The following is a 25,905-nucleotide window of genomic DNA, read 5'->3' as shown; positions in this document are numbered from 1 at the left end:
TGAAACAAGATGGAGTGGCGGGCTCGGCGGGGGTCTTTGAAGGCTTATCGAGGCTCCGGTAGATCGTCGGGAGCAAGCAAGGATCGTCAAAAGCTCGGACTTTCCACTCTCGCTTCTCCTTGCTCGGCTGCTTGAGTTGAACTTTCTTGGGATATGTCGCCAGATCTGCCCTGCAGTCGTATCTGCTGTCGAAGATAAGGTCAAGAAGCCAAGTTGCATAGGTTGACAAAGTGCGACACAGTGAAGCTAGATCAGATATCCATACATAAAGCTATCTTGCTTACGCTTTTTCATGCTCAAAAGTACTTGACCTCCACCAGTCTAGTTCTCTTGCCAGAAGGTTGAGTCATGGCCAACCTGACCTGCGAGACACTAGTCGAGGTGAACTGCACATTCGTGATACCATTCGCCACCACTGCACTCTTCTGCTGTCCGCCGATATCAACCCAATTGCCATTGCTCAGCACCTGTATCGAGTATGCCGTAGGAGCTCTAAAGTCGTTGCCATTGTCAAAGAAGGCAAGCTCGGCTCTCGATATCTGTGTAGCGCTTCCGAAATCGATAGTGTACCACTGGTTGGTTGCAGAGTTGGCATCACTGTTCCAGCCATTGACAAGCTCTGGGAAGAACCACACGCGGCCGTCGATGGCATCGTGGACATTCTCAACGTCGGTGCCAGAAGACGCGGTACCCTTAGGATAATTGGTGTTGCTTTGTAGTTGGATGCTTTTGGCGATAGGTCTGTTGATGCCAATGATGGCCTTCTTCTGGTAAGGAACGACCAAACGCTTCAAAGTGGGAGAAGTGGCAATGACAACGCCATCCCGTTCGACACGTAGACCAGCACCTTGGCCGTAACGACTGCCATCAGCGTCCCATTGGACCGCAACGTTAGTTCCATGGTATGGCGCTTGTTCCACGCGGAAGTAGGTGATGGCGCTTGTGATCAGAGGATTGATCTCAATGAAGTCGTCAGCACGAGGTCGAATGCCCACGAGACCAGTCATGATGAGGTCAATGTAGCCACTGTGGAAGTAGTGGGGAGAACGAGCCAGGCCAACAATTGCTTCTCCGGTGTCAGGGTAGTAGTCCTCCTGCAGGTTGAGCGTGCTACTTGAACCTTGGTAATGAAGCTGAGTGTATTGCTTCAAGTTTCGGATATAGTCAGCATTTGTCACGACACTCTGCTGGTAGTGATCCAGCAGGTTCGACATTGCTAGCAACGCCTGTGTAGTTTGGAACTGATTAAAGGCACAATGTCAGCGACTATCTCACAGTATGGGAAGGGATTTCCAAACTCACTGGCCAGACCGGACCATTCCATTGACATTCAGGACGACTTCCCTCGTAACGGTACTGCTTCATATAGTATTGGTAGCTGGGCTCAACAGTGCGGAGTCCCTTCGGACCTGCCAACTCATTCGAGTTGAGTACGTGCTTCCAAGACGAAGCATATTCAGAAGAGTTGTCGGGTAGATCAAAGGTCCATGGGAGTACTCCAACCAGTTCCCTGCCTCGGATGAAGTCCCAATAGTTGACATAGTCGTTGTCGACCTTGTATCTGTCAATGAAGTGAGAGAAGGTACTGTTCCAAAGACTCTTCTGAACATTGCTCTTGATCGCAGCTGCTCGAGCGTTGTAGTCGGCAGTGACATCTGCTTGGTTCAGAAGACCGGCCAATTTGGCAATCGCCTTCGCGTTGGCATACATGTAGCTGTTGACGCTGGGTCTGAAGGAGTCTCCCCCAGTGAAACCATCTTGACCACCTGAAGCATCAATAGATGAGATGGTGTATTCGGTGGCATCTGGCTTCTGAATTAATAGGGAGAACATAAGAAGGTATCATGAGCACGTACCTAGCAGAGGTTCGACCCAGTACAAGCCCTTGGAAGTGTCGAAATGGTCCTTCCATGCGTTGAAAAGTGTCTTCATCTGGTCGAGATATTGGGTAGCGGACGGCACATCGTTATCCACCAGGTAGGAACCCCACACAGAGTCCATTATGTAGTCGGTGAAGTGTCTGTCGTCACCTCCGGTCAACATGTGGCGAAGGTAGTCGTCCTTGAAGCGTCTGTCTCGGTTCCATCTGCCCTCTCCAATATGAAATCCGGTCGCGTCGTTGAGAGAAGCCCAAGGCTGCAGTTGCCAGCCCACATCGTCTAGAAATTCTGTTGAAATGTAACCTTTTGCACCTAGGTCTCGTTGATGTGCTCGGAAAATCTTCCAGCGGTAATACCAAACATCGGTGATTTGCGGGTCGCTGCACTCAAAATATGCAATTCTGTCTTGGTACCACGGAGCATCATTGCCAAAGTACTTCTTCGCTATGGCAGAATTGTCAAGACCACGTTTCTCGTGAGTTGATGCAGAAGGTGATTGGGTAGCCTTGACTCCAGTGATGGAGAGACCAGACTGTAAAGCCAGAACGAGAAGGGAAGAATACAACATACTGAAGACACTGCAAGTACTCAGTTGCTGACAATCGAAGGATCATGATAGCGACATGTAGTGAGAATATATACTAGACAGGCATCGGTTAAAATGGAACAAGGCTCGTTACTAGCATCAAGCATCATATGTGTGTTTCGAGGGCAAGCGAGAGCGCGAATTCTGCCGACGAGAACGTTCGGTTCATTACTAGCAGATCAGTGCATACGGATTACTGCAGAACAGAGGGAATATAGGGTTGTATAGTAGACTATGCTTCACGCAAGCGTGTCTTGGAGGAGGTAAAGAGGTCATACCTCATGTCGATCCCCCACAACCCCCGCAAAATCCCCTCCGGAGTGCCTCAAGATCACCCTTTCGCTGTCACAATCTACCGATGTCGGCTGACACTCTAGAAGCTTTGTGAACGGCTCGTAAAATATCGTTGCTTTGCTCGCTGCAACGAGGATGCCCAGGAGAGAATCACGAGGTTCAAGAAATTAGGGCTTGATATATATTGTCGATCGATGTAGGTACCAGGTACGTGGAGGTTGAACGCTCCGGAGGTGGCCCAGCCCCTTCGGAACTCCCCAGAAAGGTGGCTTGCATAGCTCAAACTCGGCCGAGGTTAGGCATATAATGGATATTCTCACGACTTCCTGCCCAGTTCTCTACTTCATACGGACGGCGCCGCCATCGAGCGTCAAGACCTGACCAGTGACGAATCCAGCGTTGACGAGGTATTCGACAGCATCAGCTATATCCTTTGGTCGGCCGGCTCTGTTTGTGGCGTGGTCGCCCACATCTTTCTCCTCGTTTTGGTGCTGCCATTCGACATTATTTTCGTCTCCCAGCTTGCATTCGTGAGCTACCTTGATGCGACCGGGAGCGACGAGATTACAGCGAATGCCCCAGCGACTCAGACTGACGGCCATGCTGTGCATCAGACCGACCAGACCTGATTTGCTGCTCGCGTAGCCTTCTTGGTTGGGGTCGCTCATCTCGGCGCGGAACGAGCCAACATGAATGACGCATGGTCCGGCGTCAGAGTCGTCAGCGTGGTGTGAGTCGTCCTTGTTCTCGAGCTTCATGTATGGTAGACATGCTTGCGATACGGCGAAAGGGGCGGTCAGGTTGGTCTCGATGTATCTGTGCATGATCAAATCATCAGCATCTTGGGCAGAGTTGTGAGATGGCTAGCACGAAGACTCACGCCTGCCACTGAGCGTACGTGTCGAAGTCGTCCATGGCCATTCCATCTTTCCAGTAAGGCGACGCAATACCACCGTTGTTGACGACAACTTCTATCCTGCCACCGAGGAAGTCTGCCGCCTCCTTGACGTGTTTCCGGATCTCGTCGACCGAGCGCAGGTCGCAGAGAGCAGAGCCGAGTTGCTTCTTGTCATGGTATTGCTTCAAGTGGACGGTGGTTGTGTGTTTCAGCTCTTCCTCGTCAATGTCAAAGACGAAGACCTTGTAGCCACGTTCCAGGAACCTGCGGACGATGCAGCGTCCAATACCCCGAGCGCCTCCACTGACGAGCGCCGTCTTGGCCACTGACTGATTGGTATTGTCTGGCATGATTGATGTGTCTTTCAGAGATGTTTGTCGAGAGCATGTGGTGAACTGGAGGTTTGGCTGGTCATGATTGCGCACTTGAGAGATAAGAATCCTGCATCAAGGCAGAAGGAAAGTGTGACCGTGTCGAACGTCATCCTCCGCCTTTTAGGAGAACCCGGGGAAGCGTCCACCTTGATGGCTTGCGGCTCAACACTTGACTCAATCAATCGGAGTCAACTCCATACCGTTGATGCTCGTAGCTATCACAGACGGAGTCATCGCACATTGCACAGCTATTATAGGACTTGTAGCAACATAGACCAGAGAGAGACGTAGATAAGGAGATGAAAAATATAAAGTATCCATCCATGTACACCCAAGCTAATCGACAGGAAACGCCCATCAAATACAACAACATTATCAATAAATCATCAAAGAAGTATCCATCTAAGCAGACTGTCTGTACAAGCCAACCCACTGACAACCTCCAGTAGAAGGAATAGTAGGTCCAAAGTAGAGAGCAGAGTACCCGTCACTCGAACAAGCATAAGCCTGCTGGAACTGCCCATTGGCAGAGCAAACAAGATACCCAGCCTTCTCATCAATCGAGCACTTGACATAATTGTTGGAAGCAGTACCAGTAGGGTTGAACACCAACTTCTGGTTGACTTGCTCACCCTTGGGCATACTGGCAGCGTAGCCGGTGTAGAGGCCAGAGGCTTCAATTAGGTAGCTGGTCTTGGGGTCAATTTGGAATTTGGTGGCCATCCATTGGTTTGTGTAGCTGACGGCTGCGTTGGATCCCCAAGCTACCATGGCGTAGTAGCCGTCCCAGGGAGCAATGTAGAAGGCTGTTGTGGCTGAGGCTGGAGCCGAGCTAGTCTTGCTAGAGGAAGTTGTGCTCGTGCTGCTGCTGGTGGTACTGCTTGCACTGGTGGTTGAAATGGACGCAGGCTTGGTGACAGTGCTCATGGTTGTGGCAGAGGAGCTTGATGAAGACGAGGATGAAGACATGGTGGTCGAGACGACAGAGCTGGAAGTGGACAAAGAGGTGCTAGTCGAGGCAACAGTGGAAGACGCTGAAGTGCTCGATGAAGTCTTGGTCACCAAAGTCGAAGAGCTGGTAGACGAGCTAGACAATGATGTAGTTGTAGAAATGCTAGAAGAGGAGCTAGTCGAGGCAACGCTGCTAGATGCCGAGCTGGAAGACAATGTGGTCGAGATAGCGCTGCTGGAGGACGAAGAAACGGCCTTGCCAGAACGGACACCCGAGAGGACATTTGAGCCAGCAGTAGAAGGAGAGCCAAGCTGCGACTTCAACCAGCAAGTGCCCGAGCCAACACCATTGGCACCTCCAACGTAAGTGAAGGCATTGCACTGGGAGTCGCTGTCGCAAGCAGTCATGCAATCGGTGTAAGAGCTGGCAGCCTGAGCGTTGGAGTAAGAGCCCTGGGTCGAGTCGGAAGAGTAGTAGATGGTGTAGATGTTGCCAGCAGCATCAGTGGCCGAAGCAGCAGCGGACGATGAGCTGGAAGTAGCAGTAGCCTTTGCAGCAAGCTTAGCAGCGTAGGCAGAAGCAATGTAGCCGTTGCTACCAGCAACCACGACCTGGAAGCCGTCGCGCATTTGACCGTAGTTGTTGGCATTGTCTACAGTGACCGCACCCTGCCAAAAGACACACTTGACATTGACAGTACTGTTAGGATTGGAGCATCCAGCAATGGACGGGTCGACTTGAGGATCTCTCTCGAAGTAGATGTTGAAGGAATTGCAGCCATCGATGGTAAGACATTTGCTGCCACAGGTGGCGACGTCGTAAGAGTTCATCAGGGTGAAGCCAATGTATCCGTCAGCAGAGTTGGAAGCGGTCAAGTTGCTGAAAGTCTGGACATAGCCAGAGGGAAGCACTGCACTAACAGCCTGGATGCCGTAGTAGGGATCGGCAGCGAAAGCAGCTGGAGTATCAGGTAGCGAGGCATGGTTGACCCCAAGAGGCTGCTGGACACAGCTGCCGTCACGCTTGACGATAGAAGTCTCGACGGCAGCAGCACTCTCCGAAACAGATACAATGGCAGCAGTGACATCAGCAGCGGAATCAAAGACTGCGGTGGCCTTGGGGTCAGACGAGGGAATAGCGGTGGTTGCGAGAGTTGTTGCAGTCAAAGTTGGAGCTCCTTCGGCAGTGACATAGACAACAGGAAGGACAAAGACGGAAGTAGGCACCGCAACGGAGATCGCGTCAATGTCAATGGAGGTAGTAGATTGTGCACCTGCAACGGCGGCGAGGGCTGCGATGGCGGAGAAAGTGGTGCGCATGTTGGGGTTCGGAAGATGGGATGATAGAAATAGTAGGTATGGGGTATCGAGAAGAGGAAGAAGTCGTGTTGTTGGGAAGAGTGAATGAGCGTGTGGTTGGTGATGGTTAGGTCCAAAGAATGACTAGTACCGAAGCACTGGAGGATGGTTGTAAGTCTGCTAAAGAGAGTGGTGAAGTTGGGGCGAGCTGATGAATTAGCCAGAGTCTCGAGAAGTTGAAGATTATATAGCAAAGGACACTCGTATACAGCATTTCCATGTCTCGGACACGCACGAGGCATGTTTCTGATTTTGAGTTTGCGGCGTAGCAGTAGCAACCGTTACTGCTGACAGTAATGGCCTCGACCTCGTCGATATTCTTGGAAAACAAGAGTCATGCCCAAAAGAGGGTGGGGTATGAGCGTCGGGCCAGCCAAATGACTGACACAAGACAAAGGTTAACCTACGAGTAGTCCTGGCTTCTATATTCCCGTGTGGTGGATGCTATCACATTTGTAGCTGTCTCTATAGACACAATGCCTTTTAGACTTACAGTGTTACCAACGAGATATGTCGGTCCATCGCCTTCCTGCGCCAAGTGCATTGGCATGAGATTTGATTGTGCATCCATACAGATCGTTCTCTCTACGCTGGTGGTCATGGAAGAGAGTGAGAGCGACACAATTTGAGACATGGCGAGGATGGAAGAACGATGCTCGTGACGGACCATCTAGACGTTGACAGATCAGCGAGGAGGATCAGACATATTCAACTGCTTCTCAACGGTTAAAAAGAGGCCAGAGAAGCTCGTCGAGTAGACTCGGATGGATTCGTTAGCACAGAAGATATGCCCCCAATATTCCTCTGGCGCTACTCTCATACACTGATATGTATGGTCGTGAGATCTCTCTTGAGGAGCCTCAAGATCTGCTGGCAATTACAGTGAAGCCAGGGCGGCATTGGTACAGACGTTTTGACCGTTGCGACGTTGGAGATATCCAAAGCCAAACTCTATCTCCTGTTCCTGGAACTCGAGTGTGCGATCTTTGCTTCTCTTTCCCGGAGTCGAAAATGATGCAGTGGTGGCGCGTGGCTGGCATTGGATCTGGTGTATCGTTTCATTCGATCGCGGCTCGGCGGCTCGACTGACGAGCAGGCTTTCGAGCAAAGCCGCAATGGAAGTTGCTGAGTCGTTGCAGATCGTCATGGCTAGATCGTCATGGTTCTTCTAGAAGTCGTCAACGTGTCTCGGATCCGGCATACACACATGATGCGCGGGTGACGCGTAAATCTCAAGCTGTAGTTGTTGACAACAGAATTCGATTCGTGATTTTTGGTTTAGAACCTTTTTGTTGTTGTCCGCACCCTGACTGGCTAATATTGAAGCTGTTAACTAAACAACAGCACGACAAATTGTCCAGCGGAGATGACCATCCCTACGGGCAACCTGCCACAAAGCATCGTGATTCTTGTGAACTAGGTAGTGTGGTAAGTTGTGAGAACAAACTCCAGTATTCTTCTCTCAGGACACAAGTGTGCGGTGTTGTGTGCGGGTAGACGGGGTACTGTTCACGGCACAAAACATGCTTGTCGGAGATAGCGCGGACGCCGGCTCCCAGACGACAGAGTGGTTGACTGGACACAATCATGCGTTCAATCGGTGATATAATCTGGCCTTGGATGGTCATGAACTCGTGTTACTTGACCATGCAGAAGGTCGTGATGCGGCGAGGTGGAAGTCGAGATGTGCACGGTCAGCCTTGGCACTCAAGCCAGTCCCAAACAGACATGTTCAACTCCATCTCAGTCTCGTCGTCCACACTAAACAAGTATGAAGTAATCACACAGTTGACCTATGGCTCTGTTTTGTATTCTGACTGATCATTGATGACGCATGCGAGCATTTGATCAACGTCAATAGACGCATCACGGTAGGTCCCGACACAACTTTGTATGATGCAGCATCTCCTGCAAGCAAGAGGACGCTCTCGAGATGCTGAGCCACAGACACACGCGATGACGGCGCTCTCGACAAGCTGAGGAAGAAGCCGATTTAGGCTCTCAGGCTTCCCCTCAGCTTCCCCGCTCGCTCCAGGGCGATCTACGCGCGGTATGCAAGCAGAGCGATCTACAGGATGCTGGTATTTTTCCGTTCCTTCGGGTCAAGATGTTGCGAAGCATTTCATCTGCCAAAGCCAAGTCATATCAAGCACTCTGCCCTGCGCCATGCTCTCCAGTCCATACTTGGCCTTGAGCACTCACTATGCGCCTCATCCGACCCCTCGTCCTCTTGGGCTTCGGCCTGGTAGTGCAAGCTCAAAAGTGCTGGGAGAAGCTGACCTGTACAGGGCCACTCGAGAGCGCTTTTCCTGGTGACTGGGAGTCCAACATCTATGCACCTGCATCACGTCACGTATCGCCGACTTCGGTCCTCGCTCTTGCGGACGCCTCGCTCATCTCTGCATGGCCCGGCCCGGCTCACATCACCGGCAATGGTTCAGCATTGGTCTTCGACTTTGGAAAAGAGGTGGGAGGTTTGGCCACAATATCATACACAACACAAGGCTCGGGCGCTCTCGGTCTAGCCTTTACAGAAGGGAAGAACTGGATCGGCTTGTGGTCAGACTCGTCGAACGGTCGCTTCCAGGCAGGGGATGGTGCTATCTACGCAAACTTCACCACGTCTGGCAATCACACCTACACTATGGACAAGGTCCATCTTCGTGGCGGCTTCCGATACATGACTCTGTTTCTCATCACGAACGAGACTACGTCCATCGATATCCACGATATCTCTCTCGAAATTGGCTTCCAGCCCACCTGGAGCAACCTTCGCGCCTACGCTGGCTACTTTGATTGTTCTGACGACGATCTCAACAAGATATGGTACAGTGGGGCATACACCCTGCAAACAAACGCAGTACCCGTAGATACTGGTCGCAATTTTGTCGCCAGTGGCTGGAACAACAGTGGTCTGCTATCCAATGGTAGCACCGTCATCGTCGATGGCGCTAAGAGAGACCGTGCTGTCTGGCCAGGTGACATGGGAATTGCAGTCCCTGCGACTTTTGTCAGTATCGGTGACCTTGACAGTGTGGCCAATGCTCTGCAGACCATGTATGACCATCAAAACGCTGACGGATCCTTCCCAGAAGCCGGTAAGTGCACCTAAACTATGTTTTGAGACTAGACTCTAATCTATGGTCAGGTCCTCCGCTATTGCAACAGAATTCAGATACTTATCATATGTGGAGCATGATTGGGACGTATAATTATCTGCTTTACACCAACGACACTGCCTTCTTGAACAAGAACTGGGGTCGCTATCTACAAGCCATGCACTTCATCTACAACAAGGTTCTTCAACCGTCTGGCTTACTCAATGTAACAGGTACACGTGATTGGGCAAGATGGCAGCAGGGTTTCAACAACAGTGAAGCCAACATGATTCTGTACCATGCACTGGTCACGGGAGCAGATCTTGCAACCTGGCAAGGAGATACGACCGGCCTTGCGGATACCTACAGATCTCGCGCAGCAAACCTGAGCACTGCGATAAATCAGCACTGCTGGGACGGGAGCTTCGGGGCTTTCAAAGACAATGCGACAGATACCTCACTCCATCCTCAAGACGCTAATAGTATGGCCGTCTACTTTGGTGTCGTTCCTGCGTCCTCGCCTTCATGGTCATCTTCGCGTGCTCAGAGCATCTCTGAGAGGCTTACAGACAATTGGACACCCATTGGCGCTGAGACGCCAGAGCTGCCAAACAATATCTCGCCATTCATCTCTTCGTTCGAGATACAAGCGCATCTGGTTGCGGGCCAGAGCAAGAGGGCACTAGATTTGATACGCCGATCATGGGGATGGTACTTGCATCATCCGAATGGCACAGGGTCCACTGTCATTGAAGGCTACCTCACGAACGGCAGTTTCTCGTATCGAAACAGTCGCGGATATTCATATGACGAGTCGTATGTGTCGCATTCGCATGGTTGGAGCGCTGGTCCGACTTCTGCTTTGACCAACTTTATTGCTGGATTATCTGTGACTGGCCCGTTGGGTTCGACCTGGTCGTTGAAGCCGCAGTTTGCAGATCTGAAATATGCTCAAGCAGGGTTCGTGACTTCTCTGGGCAGATTCAGCGCAGGCTGGAACGTTACAAATAATGGCCGAGACTATTCTTTGTGGTGTAAGATACCAGATGGAACCCTGGGAAACGTCACTTTACCTCCGCTACTCTCTGGGAAGACAGGCAAAGTGATCATAGACGGAAAAAGCTTCAAGAACAGGAGTGTTGACAAAAGAGATGGCTTGACCTTTGAGATTGGTGGGGGCAATCACAGTATAGTTGTTGTCAGTAAGTGATGGCAATTCAGAAAGCCTACGCGAATGCAAGCGTCGCTTTACATTCGAATTTGATACCAAGACCAAGAAATGAATGGCAAGAACAGATCGCAGATGATCATGTGGTTCTACATCAACAATACGTTCTATCAAGAACAAGTCGTGACAGCAGCATGATATGGTCCAAGTAACACAATTCTATGGTAAAGCCAGCGATGCGTCGTGCGGCATTAGGTGATGAATGTGACGCGCTGGCCTGGTGAAGGGTTGTGATCGAAGTGTCGGAGATGAGAGGTTACTAGGGCTTGCCCAGATGAACCTGACGAATCGATTCGTTTGATGCATCGCGATACCATCTACACGTGTCTTGTCCATGTCGACAAGATAAATCCTCAGAGGCGCGTGGCGGGAGAAGTGCATGTCGAGAGCTTCCGTGGGCTGCCGATCGCCAACCTTTTCGAAACGCGCATTGACCATGAAAGTTTCGGACAGAATGGTTGAAACCACATCTCCCCGTGTGCCACGATGAGTGACGCTTGTACCTGTCGTAAGGCACGATTACATGCTGCTATGAGATGCAAGAGAATCTCATGAGTATAGTCGTCTGCTTGGCTCACCTTGCACGCTTAATCGCTTCGCAAAATGACTGTGCCTCTACACAGCTCAATGTCGGCATGTATCATCGTAGACGAGAGTGGAATTCATCGCACGATTGCGATCCTTCATCACACTCTTCTCGCGACGTCAACAATCAAGGAGCTGCACAAACGACCATCTTGATCACAATGTCGGTCAAGTCAGCAATAGTGGATCGTATTGACCGTAAGCTCCAGTGCTCTCTATCGAGGGACACCAATATTCGCCGGCTGCACATAAATATGCAACAGCCCACTTCTAGGGCTTATGCTGTCTGCATGCTTGAAAAAATTATTGCGATCGTCGTCAGTTTTACGGTCGTCGTCAGCGAAGCAATGTCCTGACACTAACAGTACTTCCGATATCCAACAGGCATCAGTGTCTAGCCCTACAAGCTGTAACATCAGCTATCTGCAGAGGACACTCAAAGTAGGTAACTCAAGCGAACTTTGAGGATTATATGTAGGTCAATCACTGTCCCTCTTCTGTCTCTTTCCTAAAACCATACAACGCCTTCTTTCTACATCCAATTATCTACATTCTTTGAAATTTTCTTCTTAGCAAAATGAAGTTCTCTGGTATCACTGCTTCGGCCACCGCCTTGATGGTTGGTGTCAGCTCTGCCGCAGTCACTGGCGTGACGGGTAAGCCTGAGGGTTTTGCTTCTTCCACCACTGGTGGTGGTGATACCGCTGCCGTCTATCCGTCCACCACCGACGAGCTGGTCTCGTACCTCGGTGATGACTCTGCTCGCGTCATCGTCCTTACCAAGACCTTCGACTTTACGGGTACCGAAGGAACGACTACCAGTACTGGCTGTGCTCCTTGTAAGTCTTGGAGGACTGGAGAGTGGCTAGCGGATATTGTGCTGACCCATTTCGACTGCAGGGGGCACTGGAGCTGGCTGCCAGACCGCCATCGACAAGGACGACTGGTGCGAGAACTACGAGCCTGATGCTCCAAGTGTCTCGAGCATTACCTATGATGCTGCAGGTACTCTCGGAATCACTGTCGGCTCCGATAAAAGTCTTGTCGGAGACGGCTCTTCAGGAATTATCAAAGGCAAAGGCTTGAGGATCGTCAATGGCGCCCAGAATGTAATTATCCAGAACGTGCAGATCTCGGATATCAACCCAGAATACGTCTGGGGTGGAGATGCTATTACACTCGATGTATGTATATCCTATTGCGGAGAGGCTTTGACTGCCACCTCGCTTCCCACGCGCTTATTCTTCGAGCCAATCGCTAATGTTATGGCAGGGTACTGACAATGTCTGGATTGATCATGTTACTGTAAGTCTCCGACGCTCTTCTCCTTAACATTATCACTAATTACCCCCTTAGACATCAAACATCGCCAGACAACACATCGTCCTTGGTACTGAGGCTTCTGGCAACGTTACCATCTCGAACTCATACATTGACGGCTCTGGAGACTATTCCGCCACCTGCGACGGCCATCAATACTGGGCACTCTACTTCGACGGAAGCGATGATCAGATCACTTTCAAGAACAACTACATTTACCAGACCTCAGGTCGCGCCCCCAAGGTCCAGTCTAATACCCTTCTCCATGCCGTCAACAACTACTGGAACGACAACTCTGGCCACGCCTTCGAGATCGGTGAGGGCGGTTACGTTCTTGCCGAAGGTAACGTCTTCGAAAATGTAGAGGCTCCTCTTGAAGCCTCGAGCTTTGCAGGTGAATTGTTCACTGCAGACTCTGGCTCGGCTTGTAGCTCTGCTCTCAGAAGATCTTGTGAAGCCAACTCGCTCAGCGACTCTGGTACCTTCAGCGAAAGTGACACCGACTTCTTGAGCAAGTTCTCTGGCGCTGTCATTGCTACTGCTTCGGCTGCTTCGGAGGTCAAGTCCTACGTTACTTCTAACGCTGGTATTGGCAAGCTTTCTCAGTAAACAGGGAAGAGGTGGTCATGCTGAGGGCGTAGACCGAAGGTGTATAGAGTAGCTTGCTGGGATCGATGGCAGCTGGTTTGCCTGCAAATGTTACTTTACTACAAGCACACAAGACAAAAATCATTTCTGCTCCCTCCGTTATGACACAGATCCGTAACTTGTGCTGCCGTCGTTTGACGTCTTTTCTGGAGGTTACGAAAGACATCGACTCCTACTGGGCAGAAACGTAAATGTTTACTTGACTGTGCACCGTGACAGAACAAAAGTCTACTTTGAATCACGATAGAAATCTTGTCTGCAAGCGTTGTCCATTCCAAATGACAAATAGAGTAGCCACGATATCCGCGCCGGAGAGTCAGGATGACTTGGGCAGAAAGCAAAGCCTAAAACCTAGTATCTGTGCTTCGCTTTCCTGGAGTATTCTTGCAAATTCAAAGGTATACCGTCATGTCTCATAGCTTTGTTGTAGTCCATATCTCGTCGCATGGGCCCAAGGCCAAATGAAACGAGCGTCCCTCAAAGCACAAAAGCAACGGAAATCAGAGCCGCCGTTGCATAGAGCAGCATGCTTGATTTAGTATATCCAGCTTCACCCTGATATACCGCATCACTGGTCTTGCCCAACTTGGTGACATTTACACGAGCACATACAGGGACAACTCCAAAAGCTCCGGAGAAGAACACTGCGTGCAGACGTTCAGCCTCACGTTTGAGGTAAGTCTCGTTTGGAGCCGAGAAGATTTCCGACTGATACCATGAGACTTCTAATGGAGATCTCTGGCGTAAGGCATCGTCGGTTGTGTTGGATCGATTAGGTCCTATGAGATCTACTCGGCACTCGACTTAGCATACGATCGCCTGTTCCGGCACACAATGGTAGACTTACTGGTGCTTCCGATACCACCATCTCCAAACTTCGCTACGCAACTTTTCGGCATCCATGAGGCACCACATGAGCCGTATGTCACGCTCTGTACTTTCTTGAGGTCATTCATGCATTCCGAACCAAAAGCATGACTGCAGTCGCCGTTGTCATTTTCCCGATAACTGTTCGTAGCTGATCTGCTTAGAGGGCCCAATGGGACACTAATGCAGAGTCGCGGTACAGCTGCATCCGTGAATCCAGACGATGCGGACTGGATGGTGTCGTTCAAACTAACACCTCCGGACCAGGACATATCATAAAACGACGCGACTTGACGCGCATTCTCTGTCCTGTTCACATAACGGCCAGTAGGGGTGAACTCGGCGATGTTGACTTGCATGGTGAAATTCTGACTACCGAGCTGGAAGGGCACTGAGACTGTGTCATTGGGGTTTTGATTGGCTTCCCAAGCGTAAGTCTCATTCCAGTATCCGAGGCCATAGACTCCTCCATCGAAGGCAGACGCGAGCGAGACCGTACAAAGCAGTATTAAAGACGATCTCTTCATTGTGAATAGCAAGACTCGGTAGCAAGAGATGTATGCGTGATGTTAAGAGCGAGGCTGACAGAAGGCAGAAACACAGTTGACTGGTCGCCTTCTTTTATGTGCCTGAGGGATGCTCTAGCATGGCCGCAAATAGCATCACATGGCTATTCTCTGGTCGATCTTTTACAGGATTGAGCCGATCCTATACAGGCTCGCTATGGAAGGATTTCGTAGTCCTTCTTGGCTGCATCAAGATTTGGACAAACATGGAGGATGACCATCAAGTGAACAACGGTCATTCTTGGCGTGACATCAGACAGTGGTCTCTCGCATTGTGTTAACTTGTCCAACAAACCTCAATTACTGCACGAATGAACATAGAAACACGTCTTGAGCCGCGTCGACAAGGTAAGGAATGGAGTTACAAAGCGCGTTCGGGAGTAAGGGGGTATGAAGACAAATGACATCATGATCGGCACCGCTATGTTTCGAGCTCGCAAAAGGATCTAGAGTACCGCTAACTGTATCAAATTCCGTCCAGTACGAAGACTGTAAAAACCCCCCAATCGCCAAAGCAATAACACAGGCACGTCATGGAAGGCTTACTTCAAAAGACATCAGAAAGCATCTTCTGTCCGCGGGGACCAGCCATGGTCTAGTCATGACCTATCACCTTGAACCAATCTCGCCCCCTCGATGCGACCAGTACTTACAGCACTACTGCGCTCCAAGTAACAAATGCCCCCATCACTAGATATGGTCACACCTTGACAAGCAGGAACCATCATCGCGCAGAAATGTATGCAGTCTTGGAGGGAGGCCCCATCGACAGTGATGGCACTCGAGGTTACAAGATCAACAGTTGCAGTATTGTCGTCGTTGCATTCAATCTCAAAAGTCCAGCCAGTCGTCGGGTCGCGATATAAGGTTCCATTGCTGGCTGGGCAGGAGATGGTAGGTGCAGTAGTCGGTGAAGTTGCGGTTTCGCTAGCTGTAGCTTTTGCGAAGGGAGCCAAGGTAGGAAGAGTAGAAAAGGTAGAAGTGGAGACAGCAGTGCCGGAGAGCAGTATGGTGGAGTAGTTGAAATAAGGCGTAGCCGAGGCGGTGTTCACAGTTGAGGCGTTCCAAGGCGAGCTCATATAGGGTGACACAGTGCTGACTGCTGTGGTGAGTGATGTGGCAATGCTTGTTGATGTGTCAAATGGCAGAGAGATGTTTGTCGAGTTTGCCGAGGCTGGAGATGACAGACTTGTCAGAGCAGAGGTTGAAGAAGCTGGACCCGAAGTTGATCTTGAGCTAGAGATTGTTGGAAGACTCGCCGGCGAAGGTATAAAGCGAAGCGCGTTCGGATTCGTGAATTTGTAGAGGAAGTCCATGATGATCGGAGTGGAATCGATAGGCGCACCAGAAGACTCTCGAACCCAAGCATGTTTCCAGCCTGCGATTTTGTAGTGGGTAACGATTCCTTGATTTTCTCCCGTTCCGTACTCGTATTTGATAACCTGTCCATTCGCTAGAGGTGTTGAGACGTAAGCATCGGAGTACCCATTTCGGGCGGACCAGTCGGAAGCCCAATGAGGGATGCTAGGCAGGCAATAACCACGGCGTGGCCCTCCGGTGTACAAGATTGTGCCATCAGCATCGCCGTGGAATTCGAGGATGGGTAAGTTTGTTCTGCCTGGAGAGCATACTGGCTGTACGAGAGTGTTGGTGAGAATATTTGAGGGCGCATCTCCAGTGCAGCGTGAGGTATCACTAGAATTAGTATAGAAAGCGCCAGCGTTTACCGCGAAAGCCGAGAATTGATTCGATAGGGTAGAGTTGCAGGCCAGTATATCAGTGAAACCACCGCCGTTAGAGAAGCCTGTAGCAAGGATACGACTCGTGTCGATGCAATAATTTGATGTCATGTGAACTATAAGATCCTGTACAAACGTCTGGTCGTCCACGTACGGCACACGGTTGACCGTGTCTGGGTCTCCTGCCCACTGTGGATAGTCTGAAACATTGGCTACTATACCTAATGGATACACAACTATCCCATACGGATTGAAGATTCCGTTGGAGAGGTCGGAGTATCCTTCAATGTTTGCTGGTGTTTCGCTGCGGCCGTGGAAAGCAAACAACAGAGGAGCAGCTCCACCATCGGTGTTGTATGATGTGGGCACGTGAACACCAAAATAGCGTCTCAGACCACCAGAATTGATGGAGAATTGAGTCGTCGATTCTCCAGCTCTCATCCCAGCGGGCAAAGCTGATCCGCATCCACGACTAGAATATACGTTGCTGCGAGACGGAACGGGATAATTGGCTTTGTTGATGATGAATGCGCTGTTGACATTTTTTGACGGTGTTAAACTTCTGTAATCATTCTTGAGGTAGCAAGCGGTGCCAAAGTAAGATACAGCGGCACATCCATCCTCTGTGTTACATGCCTCAAGGCAGAGTGCGAAGCTGGAGACGTTTATCACATCGAAGGATGAGGGTGAGGTGTCGAAGCCGCAGAGCACTTGCCAGTTATTATCCTCATCATCAGCGTATGTCGTGAAGTTGTAAGATGGACAAAGGCTTCCAAAGGCTGCAGAGGCTGACGGTGCTGCAGACGACGAGCGGACAAGAGTAGATTGTGCTTGAGATGTTCTGACCGCACTACTTTTGAACGTAGAAATTTGGGGCACCGCAGTGCTTGAGACACTTGATGATTTGATAGAGCTGGATAAATTCTGGTCAGTCGCGTTGCTGACTCTGACGGCCGATATGACGTTGCCGGCCTTTGATGGATACGTCGTCATTTTATCTTTCAACCAGCAAGTCCCGGATCCTTTGCCACCATTTCCACCGACGTAAGTGAACCCATTACAGGGCTTGACTGTGTCTTCATCGCAAGTAGTCATGCAGTCTATATATGAGTCGACCGCTTGGGTGTTGTTATACGACCCTCGATCATTGTCAGCAGCGCAGGTAACTAGATAATTTGCGCCGTGAGTATCATAGATAACGCGTCCATTGGCGGAAGGACAAAGACTGGGCGTAGACTGCGCACTTGTCACAGCAACGATGGAGCAGAGGATGAGAAAAAAAGTGATTCCAATCATAACGAAGTCCACTAGGTTTGTGAATTCTGGTTCCGGGGGCGGGCCTCATTATATACTTGTGCCGAAGTTGATTCGCTTTCAATGGCATGGGATGAGTTAGTGCTGGTACAGAATGTCAATAAACTCTATTTATGGGGTGAATAAGCAAGGGCTACTCTCGAGGGCCCAGGCTCCATAAAGCAAACCCACCTGCGAGGGTCAGTTTCGAGCGCAAATCGAATCAGATTGCTGGCGTTGTCTTCCGAGGAATGCGCAAAGACTCGAGCCAACTGAAGGTGGAATGCTCATATGCAGCAGGAAATTACAGTATTGAGCTGTTAGATGACTCGGTCCCGGGACGGTGCTGCTCGTGAATAGCTGATAGAGCCGTGTCTGACCACGTTGCTTTCGAGCGATCAAGCCGAGAAAATCAGGCAGCTATAAGCATGGCGCAGAGTCTTTACAGGACGATCAGACCGTCATAATGGTCGAGTGCTTCGCGATTGTCGACACTCTGCAAGCTTCGGCATGTCCGCCATACGACCACAGACCCATCGTCGCGTTACCGGCCCTGTTATCAGATTACTGCCCCCCGAGGTGCGAAGTAACTACTCTGATGTCTTGTAGCTGTACCAAGGTGCGTGCTTCTTCGGATAGTTACGGAGCGATGGCATCGAGGGAGCTCTTTTCAGCGACTGCCTGCGTCGAACTTTGTCGACATGCGATATAATAGTGCCTTGCTACCGCTCGCTGTTACTCTACTCCGATCATGAAAACGTGGACATGACGAAAGCTAATCCATGAGGAGAGGATGCACGAGGAGAAAGCATACGAAGTGTCGGGATGCTTAATCCACGACGCGCGGAGAAATGCAAGCGAATGTCGTTTCGCGAGTGGCCAAAAGTCATCGTTGACAGGGTCTTCTTATGACTTGAGGTTGGAGGCTTCTACCCATCCCAGTCACAGGCCAATGAAGCTCTTGTATTTCGAAGCTACAGAAAACAAATGTAGGAAAGTACAACTGACACATAGAAAGCGTAGCTGGCAAATACACAGGAGAATGTGGTTGTCCGAGACTGAACCTGTTACATGTCTTGACTAGTCGGATCTCAAGGCTTTCCCTTCCAGGCTTCGGCCAGGAAATCTTCAGCTGCAGCAAATTCAAAGTCTGGCAGCAATTTATTCCACTCATCTGAACAGATGAAATCTCCCGCAGACACGGCTTGAAGTATGCTAGACACCATGTATCTCGACAGCTGATCGTCCTCCTGAGGTTGGATGGAAGGATGGTCAATCTTAGGTGACCAGGAGCTTGTCCACGACCCATCTTTGAGTTGATCCGGGGGAATTCTCTCGACTCGGAATTGGAAACCTGATCATGAGTGTCAGCGGCTCCACACCATACTTCGATAGCTGATCTCATACCCCTGACTTTTTCCCCAAGGGCAAGCATCTGCTTGAGAGACAATTCGACTCCAGACACACCGCTGATGACAGGCCATTTGCCTTCAAAGTCGACAGCTCTAGCGACAACCTGAGCGAAGTCTTGGACGGTGGTGAAGGTGATCCGATCGTCATCGCTACCGTCAATCATGATAAAACGGCCTTTATCGAAGTCGAAAGGAGTCTGGGTCTGTAGTAGATGGCTCGATGACTTATAGGGGGCTGTCAAATAGTTCAAGAAGAGACCGGGCTGGAAGAGTGTGTACTCCAGGATCTAGAAGAGGAAATCTACCTCAGTTACGGTATCTTGTAGTTCTTCTTGTCTTCATACCTGATCGTTCTTGTTAAGCTCCTCCAGGTAGCGACGGATCTCGCCTTTGTAGGCGTACCAGCTGATGTGATCAACGCCAGAGCTACTAATTGTCAGGGCTGGGTTCTTGTGGTGTCAACGTATACATACGACGCCCACTCGCTGGGCGCAAATCGCTGTACTCCAGCATCAACCGCAGCATTGATCAATGCTTTCTGCAGAGGACCAGATGGATCGTCTTGGTCATACACAAAGGAGAGGAGGGTGTGCACGCCTTCCAATGCTTCGATGAGCTGAGTGTGGTTCTGATAATCTACCTGTTTCCAGGTCACTCCCTTAGGTATGGCTTCGATAGAGGCAGCCTGATGTATACTGAGTCAGCTTTGAACCTTTTTAAGGATACATCTCCAGATACCTTGCGAGACAACAGCAAGATTTCATGCTTGCCAGAGGCGGCCAGAACCTCGATGATCTCCGATCCGACATCTGTAGAAGTTCAGCTACACTGCTAATTCTGGAGTTTGAAGAGAAATACTGACTTCCCGAGCCACCTGCGAGTGCGATCTTGACCATTTTGATGGAGTATGACTAAATTGTTGTCGAGCTTTTTGAGTTTCTCAAATTCTAGCAGTCGTCGAGCCACATTATATAGCCCATCGACTCGGACGAAGCCATGGGTCTGAGCACGCTTGGTCAGGCAACACCGAGAGCTGGTTGACTCTGGTCGTCAAGTCAGAAGTGTTCTGTCGCGAGCAGTGTTGCGTTCCGCCGAGCTCGGCGGAAGCAGGTCAAGGGCTGCTGACAAACCCCACTTTTTCGACCGAGGTTCCGTCCTTCCACCGAATGCCTATCTCAACGACTGTACAACATCACAAACATGTTCGCGAGCTGGACGCAAGTTCGATGTCGTTGAGCGACGAGAGAGAACATTTACCGAAGCGTAGAAAGGTCCGCAAAGGCACTTCAAGCTGTTGGGAATGCAAGAAACGAAAAGTCAGATGTATCATCCAGCGCCACGATATCTGCGAGAACTGCAGACGTCGCAGTACTGTGTGCATTAGTCAAGATCTACCAGACCAAATCAACATATTGACTCCGTCTGTATCTGAAGATGATGCCTTGGTATGCATAGTCTGAGTCCAGTCTCCAGAGGGAATGCACTGACACCCGGAGAGCTTACGGACGCTCTTCAAAGTGTCCCCGAAGAAGCCATAACCAGAACTGGCTCGAATTTTTCCAGTCAGCACCAATTGGACCGCGCTTTGCGATCAGCGTGGCCAGCCAAAGTCGATGTCGAGCAGATGATGGATTTGAAAGTTGGTCTTTCAGTACACTTCCACGCTGAGATGTGCAATTTCTACAACAACAATCAAGCTCAGATTTCGAAGAGCGAAATATTCGAACCGCCGCCATCTGGCTCTCACCCCGTACTCATCGCACGAAAGCTTCTGATACTCGGCAATCACTTGCAAGGCGTGGTGCTGCCTGACAGGTCCTCAAATGGGTTGCGAGAAAAATACTATGAAATCATGCATCGTGCTGTGAATACCGCCACTAGGCTCGTTACGAAAAACGAAGATCTAATTGATTCGATCGAAGGTCTGGAATGCGTCATGTTGGAGATTGCGTACCAAAATTATGCCGGAAACCTTCAACAAGCCTGGATGGCAACACGAAGAGGGATTACGATTGTACAGGCAATGGGGCTGCATCGCCGGCATACGCTTTCTACTTTGAAGTGTCATGATCCCATGACGCGACTGTCATTTGATGCAACGCAGGCTCAGTTTCGCTTGGTACAAGTGGAATGTTACCTCGGGCTTGTCTTGGGTCTGCCGAGAAGCTCGCTGGAGGCGCCAAATCACATTTTGGAGATCCTAACAAGTTACCCACCGGTCATTCGCTTACAACACACTCATCTGTTCGTGGCAGATCGTATACTGAAACGTTCACATCCTAGCGTAGCCGAGACCGGAGAATTGGACTCCCTATTGGAAACAGCAGCAGCTGTGTTGACTCCCAAATGGTGGTTGATGCCTGATCTGAGGGCAAGCAACGACGATGATGGTGATAACATCGTCAAGACGAGTCGGTTGATGGATCAATTCTCACATTACCACTTGCTGATTAGACTGCATCTGCCATACTTGATGCGATCCACTTCTGATAAGACACACGACTACAGTAAGACGACAGCCGTGTACGCGAGTCGTGAGACATTGAATCGCTACCTTAGCTTCCGCGTGGACAATCCGGCACATTATTATTGCCGTGGTACCGACTTTCTCGCTTTCATCGCAGCCACAGTACTGGCTTTGGCTCATATCGAATGCTCAAGGCTCAGCAAACTTCACGTACCCGATACGTACAACGCGTTCGGTCTACTCACACACTGCCGAATGAGCGACCGCGGTATCTTGGAGCGAACTCTTGAGGTTCTGAGAGAGGTATCTAAGACTAGTGCCGATGCCATAGCCTCAAAAATTGTTTACCTGCTTGAGCAGCTCTTGACGATCGATGCGTCAAGAGTGAAACGCGTTGTGCAAGCAAGCGATGAAGGTGATCAGAATGTCCCCTACCACAGCGAGACGACAAACGACTGTCTGCGCCTGTATATACCCGCTTTCGGCTATATCAACTTTGGCGTGGAAGCAGCAGAGCCGATCAGGACCGATCAACATCAAGTTCCGGACGACCATGCATCGCATAGCCACGACTTATCGTCCCTTACTACAAATGTCGGATTCGAAGGCGAATGGGATATGCAAGGTATTGATCTCGCGCTGTTCGAGGGCTTGTTTGGCGAGTCAAACATGGAGCCGGTACTAAACGTACAAAGCTGGCTGTGATCGGCCACGAAGCCGAGCCGCTACGGAGGATCTGAACACCACGAAGACATGACCATTCCCGTGTGAATTGCCGGCTTCGCTAGGTAGCTCGATCGGAACCCCGTATCGTACGACTATCTTCTGCTTCACCGAAGAAATCTGATCAAGTAGTATCCTTGCGTGCTGAACTCTGACACACTGAATGACTCAAGTAGAGCCAATGATGAGCTGCGAGGCACAATCGTAATTCTTGATATCGAGGCCGGCATAAAGAGCCAAGTAAGATACACGTCCCGGCAGTATCGCTGCAAGTATAGAAGATATCGTGCCTTGAGACAGCTACAAGTGGTACAGTCTTCGCATGAGGAGATAGTGACGCCATGGGCGATCTTAGTAACGCGAAGCTCGGGCAATGATGCTCGAAGGTCGGGACCGAGCGCGTTCACGCCAAGTCTTTCGGCACCGAAGCGCGTCGGCCACCGAGAATGTGTCGCAAGCTCAATGTACTCTCTCATCCTCGCCGTCATGATCTAGAGAATCCTCCCTGGTCTTGCATCGAGTCGCAGAGCACAGCACGATCTATTATGTCGCTATTCAGTTCCCGGACTGTAACACCCTCTTCAGCAGCATCAGATTTGTCTGCTGCTACACGTCCAAAAAAGGTCATGCATCTCGCGTGTGTGTCTTGTGCGAACCGTAAAGTCCGATGCGATGGGCAGCGACCGTGTCTACGATGCCAGAAATCCAATGTTCAATGTGTCTCGAAGCCTGCACAACGACCTCGAGCTAAGCGTGGCTCAAGAGCACTTTCAGATCGGCTGCCCACGGTTGCGGTATCCCAGAGCCCAGACGCTATTTTAGGGGAATCAAGCGTAGCTGAACACGTGAAGGATGGTGGTCATTCACGCTATGTCGAAAAGTGCTTATCATCCACTTCATTCTGAAGTCACTTGTGACTGACATTCCATTCAGCGAGACGTGGGCTGGCGTGGGCAAAGAGGTATTGTTCCTTTGTTACCCTGTCATGGATTTACTGACAGTATCTACAGCTCCCCAACCCGTCCAGCGAAGAAGAATTTGAGGCTAATGTAGACTCAAGGGCCTTGTCTTCTCCTCATCTGATGAATCCCGAGCGATTGATCTTCGGGCAACCGGCTACCAGTTTATCTGAACGCCATCCAAGTGCAAGCCGTATTCTCTGGCTCTGGAACACATACCTCGAGAATGTGAATCTGCCGGTCAAGGTGTTACATGTGCCCACTGTCCAGCATCTTGTCTTGACCGCCGCATCCGACCCTGCCAAAGGAATACCTGCGAACAAAGAAGCGCTTTGCTTTTCGATATACCTGATCGCACTCTGCTCTGTACCACAATGCAATTACGCAGAGTGTGAGAGGATCATGGGCCAGTCTCTGAACGACACCATCGAGATGCATACCAGTTTGGCTCAGCAGGCGTTGATCAACGCGCGTTTTGTGCAGACCCCAGACTTCATCACACTTCAAGCCTTGACCCTTTTTCTAATCGCTCAACGAGCAAGGTCTTATCCTCGGACTTTGTTGCAATTAATTGGTGTAGCTTTCAGAAGCGGGCAAATGCTTGGAATTCATCGAGAAAAAGCCTTGAGGAGTCCAACTGTGTCCGTATTCCAGGCCGAAATGAGTCGCCGCTTGTGGTGGGAAATCGTGCTCCTGGATTCCTTTGCTAGCAAACAATGCGGAGTCACATCCACGGTCTCTTGCATGTCACTATGGGATACCAAACGACCCTCGAATGTCAATGACACAGACCTACACCCTGAGATGTGCGAGGTGCCTAAGGACTATCGTGGAATTACAGAAATGAGCTTCTGTTCAGCTCGCTCCGAGGTTGCAGAGCTGACTATTGCTTACTCGTTCCCGAGCAAGTCATCAAGGGATATCAGTGAGGCCGATGCCAAGATTGATGGACTTCAGCAACGCCTCGAGGACAGATTACTTCAGTACTGCGACCCAAACGTACCCATCCACTCGATGTTGCGACTGTTCGGCAAGGGTGCCCTAGCGCGCATCAAATTGAGCGTAAGACGACATCATATGTATGGATCGGCCGGGCTATCTCTCGAGGAGCGGAACAAGACATTTCTACTTTGCTTGCAGCTGGCCGAGGCGCCGAACAACTTCGCAAAAGACAAGACGGTACAAAGATTCCTCTGGCAGGCCAACGCATTTTTTCCTCTGGACGCTTTCATGTTCATGTTGGGTGAGATGGTTTATCGAACTCCTCAGCAACCTCTACCAGTGCCGGAAGAGGTGGTCTGGACTGAAATAGAGAAGGCCTTTGAACTCCATCCACGCCTGACTCGCGACGAAAGCGCTATATACAGCGCAGTCAGGAATTTGACTATAAAAGCTTGGGTGAAGTCAAGCAGGAGGCATGCTGAGCATGATGAACCACGCTTCATCAAAGTGCTCGGTGCAAAGTCGCCGTCGCATGCACTCGACTCGACACAAAGGCCCGTGGAGACGGACTCATTGAATCAACAGAAGAATCCCACAACAAACACGACTGATGCAAGCGATTTCGATTTCGATATTGACAGCTTGGATCCAAGCTGGAGTAAGATCGCCATTCCGAACGACCCTGAATTCTGGGAGTATTGGCAACAGTTCGCCGAGCTCCCTACGCCCTAAGCTTTGCGGCACAACTGAAGCTTTGTGATTTAATAAGGATATTTGATCGCCCCTGTGAAAATATCCTTGTAATTCACGCCCTCAGTCTTTGACTTTTCGTCCGAGTTTCCCAACACTGGTTCAATCCTAGCATCCCAATTGGGATCGAAGAAAAACGGTATAGAGATGCGCGTGTTCTCGCTGTTGTGGAGCACCTTGTGCTGTGTGCTTTTGTAAATACCGTCAGTCCATACCGAGAGCATATCGCCTATGTTACAGATAAGGGCATCGGAAACGGGGTCCGCAGATATCCAGTCTTTTCCGTTCGGAGCGAGGACTTTCAAGGACCCTCTGTGTTCATCGGTGAGCAGGAATGTGAGTATACCGAAATCGCTGTGTTGGTACAATCCGCTCTTTGATGTGTCCGAATCTTTGGGGACCCCTGGATATGCAGCCATACGAAGCTGCCAAAAAGATTGGTCGATTCTGCTGACAAACACCTTTTCGGGAACGTCCAATGCCATGGCGAATGCTTTCATGATGGCGATACCAAGATCCACAAGACGCGCAGTGTAGTCTTCAGCGACCGAACGAAAATTAGATGGTGATTTAGGCCATTGATTGCGACCAAGACCTTTTGTGTATGGCGGTCCCTCAGTTTCGAGCTCGCGCAGGAAGTCGAGAGCCTCGTAACCCGCGTCAGCTCGTTCTACCACCCTATAGCCTCTGCTGTCATCACCAGAACCCTCGCCGCTTGGCTTCACTTTGATCTCTTCTTTCTCCTCGTGGGAAGCCGTGGTGAAAAAATGTTTCGCGTTCGCAAGCATGTCTTTGAACACTGTCGAATCGATTCCGTGGCCAGCTAGATAGAAGAAGCCGACCTCGCGACATGCTTGATCGAGTTCCTTTGCGGTTTTGAGTTTAGCTCCATCGCTGCTCGATGGATCCAAGAAAGTGGAAAAGTCAATAATTGGAATATGCATAGTGGATACCAGGTGTCTAGAC

At 50.3% G+C, this 25,905-nt stretch overlaps 14 protein-coding genes across 14 annotated transcripts; 5 read left to right on the top strand and 9 right to left on the bottom strand.

The window, feature by feature from the left end:
- Positions 1-296: 296 nt before the first annotated feature.
- On the bottom strand, positions 297-2,448 carry AUEXF2481DRAFT_74785 (uncharacterized protein; the record flags this gene model as incomplete). The annotated part of the gene is made up of 4 exons (XM_013484036.1): positions 297-1,241; positions 1,303-1,805; positions 1,857-2,352; positions 2,392-2,448. 4 exons carry the CDS (start codon positions 2,446-2,448, stop codon positions 297-299), a joined length of 2,001 nt encoding a protein of 666 aa, XP_013339490.1.
- A 325-nt stretch (positions 2,449-2,773) lies between these two features.
- Positions 2,774-4,221, bottom strand: AUEXF2481DRAFT_518947 (uncharacterized protein). Its single transcript, XM_013484052.1, has 2 exons — positions 3,641-4,221; positions 2,774-3,576 (listed from the first exon to the last, which is right to left on the bottom strand). Exons 1-2 carry the CDS (start codon positions 4,006-4,008, stop codon positions 3,099-3,101), a joined length of 846 nt encoding a protein of 281 aa, XP_013339506.1. The 5' UTR covers positions 4,009-4,221; the 3' UTR covers positions 2,774-3,098.
- Positions 4,222-4,379: 158 nt separating this feature from the next.
- AUEXF2481DRAFT_518966 (uncharacterized protein) lies at positions 4,380-6,589 on the bottom strand. Its single transcript, XM_013484051.1, has one exon. The coding sequence runs from the start codon at positions 6,301-6,303 to the stop codon at positions 4,435-4,437; it is 1,869 nt and encodes a 622-aa protein (XP_013339505.1). The 5' UTR covers positions 6,304-6,589; the 3' UTR covers positions 4,380-4,434.
- Position 6,590: 1 nt separating this feature from the next.
- AUEXF2481DRAFT_518967 (uncharacterized protein) lies at positions 6,591-7,116 on the bottom strand. Its single transcript, XM_013484050.1, has one exon. It carries the CDS (start codon positions 7,010-7,012, stop codon positions 6,746-6,748), a length of 267 nt encoding a protein of 88 aa, XP_013339504.1. The 5' UTR covers positions 7,013-7,116; the 3' UTR covers positions 6,591-6,745.
- Positions 6,758-7,525, bottom strand: AUEXF2481DRAFT_44535 (uncharacterized protein). The gene is made up of 2 exons (XM_013484012.1): positions 6,836-7,525; positions 6,758-6,786 (listed from the first exon to the last, which is right to left on the bottom strand). Exon 1 carries the CDS (start codon positions 7,487-7,489, stop codon positions 7,220-7,222), a length of 270 nt encoding a protein of 89 aa, XP_013339466.1. The 5' UTR covers positions 7,490-7,525; the 3' UTR covers positions 6,758-6,786; positions 6,836-7,219.
- A 771-nt stretch (positions 7,526-8,296) lies between these two features.
- Positions 8,297-10,753, top strand: AUEXF2481DRAFT_102300 (glycoside hydrolase family 78 protein). The gene is made up of 2 exons (XM_013484049.1): positions 8,297-9,440; positions 9,491-10,753. The coding sequence occupies exons 1-2, from the start codon at positions 8,546-8,548 to the stop codon at positions 10,648-10,650; spliced, it is 2,055 nt and encodes a 684-aa protein (XP_013339503.1). The 5' UTR covers positions 8,297-8,545; the 3' UTR covers positions 10,651-10,753.
- A 500-nt stretch (positions 10,754-11,253) lies between these two features.
- Positions 11,254-11,772, top strand: AUEXF2481DRAFT_518860 (uncharacterized protein). Its single transcript, XM_013484048.1, has one exon. It carries the CDS (start codon positions 11,304-11,306, stop codon positions 11,607-11,609), a length of 306 nt encoding a protein of 101 aa, XP_013339502.1. The 5' UTR covers positions 11,254-11,303; the 3' UTR covers positions 11,610-11,772.
- A 4-nt stretch (positions 11,773-11,776) lies between these two features.
- On the top strand, positions 11,777-13,319 carry AUEXF2481DRAFT_102298 (polysaccharide lyase family 1 protein). Its single transcript, XM_013484047.1, has 4 exons — positions 11,777-12,092; positions 12,154-12,437; positions 12,526-12,558; positions 12,610-13,319. The coding sequence occupies exons 1-4, from the start codon at positions 11,831-11,833 to the stop codon at positions 13,180-13,182; spliced, it is 1,152 nt and encodes a 383-aa protein (XP_013339501.1). The 5' UTR covers positions 11,777-11,830; the 3' UTR covers positions 13,183-13,319.
- Positions 13,320-13,698: 379 nt separating this feature from the next.
- AUEXF2481DRAFT_8926 (uncharacterized protein) lies at positions 13,699-14,615 on the bottom strand (the record flags this gene model as incomplete). The annotated part of the gene is made up of 2 exons (XM_013483982.1): positions 13,699-14,009; positions 14,069-14,615. The coding sequence occupies 2 exons, from the start codon at positions 14,613-14,615 to the stop codon at positions 13,699-13,701; spliced, it is 858 nt and encodes a 285-aa protein (XP_013339436.1).
- Positions 14,616-15,997: 1,382 nt separating this feature from the next.
- Positions 15,998-16,783, bottom strand: AUEXF2481DRAFT_49663 (uncharacterized protein; the record flags this gene model as incomplete). Its single annotated transcript, XM_013484024.1, has 2 exons — positions 15,998-16,284; positions 16,351-16,783. Coding segments are annotated over 2 exons (720 nt in total), but the record flags the coding sequence as incomplete, so codon positions are not given.
- A 1,775-nt stretch (positions 16,784-18,558) lies between these two features.
- AUEXF2481DRAFT_44529 (uncharacterized protein) lies at positions 18,559-20,417 on the bottom strand. The gene is made up of 6 exons (XM_013484011.1): positions 19,961-20,417; positions 19,837-19,907; positions 19,572-19,783; positions 19,443-19,524; positions 19,094-19,385; positions 18,559-19,040 (listed from the first exon to the last, which is right to left on the bottom strand). Exons 1-6 carry the CDS (start codon positions 19,992-19,994, stop codon positions 18,778-18,780), a joined length of 954 nt encoding a protein of 317 aa, XP_013339465.1. The 5' UTR covers positions 19,995-20,417; the 3' UTR covers positions 18,559-18,777.
- On the top strand, positions 20,130-22,333 carry AUEXF2481DRAFT_518744 (uncharacterized protein). The gene is made up of 2 exons (XM_013484046.1): positions 20,130-20,543; positions 20,597-22,333. Exons 1-2 carry the CDS (start codon positions 20,265-20,267, stop codon positions 22,268-22,270), a joined length of 1,953 nt encoding a protein of 650 aa, XP_013339500.1. The 5' UTR covers positions 20,130-20,264; the 3' UTR covers positions 22,271-22,333.
- Positions 22,334-23,049: 716 nt separating this feature from the next.
- Positions 23,050-24,958, top strand: AUEXF2481DRAFT_518650 (uncharacterized protein). The gene is made up of 2 exons (XM_013484045.1): positions 23,050-23,249; positions 23,299-24,958. Exon 2 carries the CDS (start codon positions 23,371-23,373, stop codon positions 24,919-24,921), a length of 1,551 nt encoding a protein of 516 aa, XP_013339499.1. The 5' UTR covers positions 23,050-23,249; positions 23,299-23,370; the 3' UTR covers positions 24,922-24,958.
- Positions 24,951-25,883, bottom strand: AUEXF2481DRAFT_70535 (uncharacterized protein; the record flags this gene model as incomplete). Its single annotated transcript, XM_013484032.1, has 1 exon — positions 24,951-25,883. The coding sequence occupies one exon, from the start codon at positions 25,881-25,883 to the stop codon at positions 24,951-24,953; it is 933 nt and encodes a 310-aa protein (XP_013339486.1).
- Positions 25,884-25,905: the final 22 nt, after the last annotated feature.

The sequence above is a fragment of the Aureobasidium subglaciale genome (genome assembly GCF_000721755.1).
Source record: "Aureobasidium subglaciale EXF-2481 unplaced genomic scaffold scaffold_34, whole genome shotgun sequence".
Lineage (NCBI taxonomy): Eukaryota > Fungi > Ascomycota > Dothideomycetes > Dothideales > Saccotheciaceae > Aureobasidium > Aureobasidium subglaciale.
This window is presented reverse-complemented; position numbering and strand designations above follow the sequence as displayed.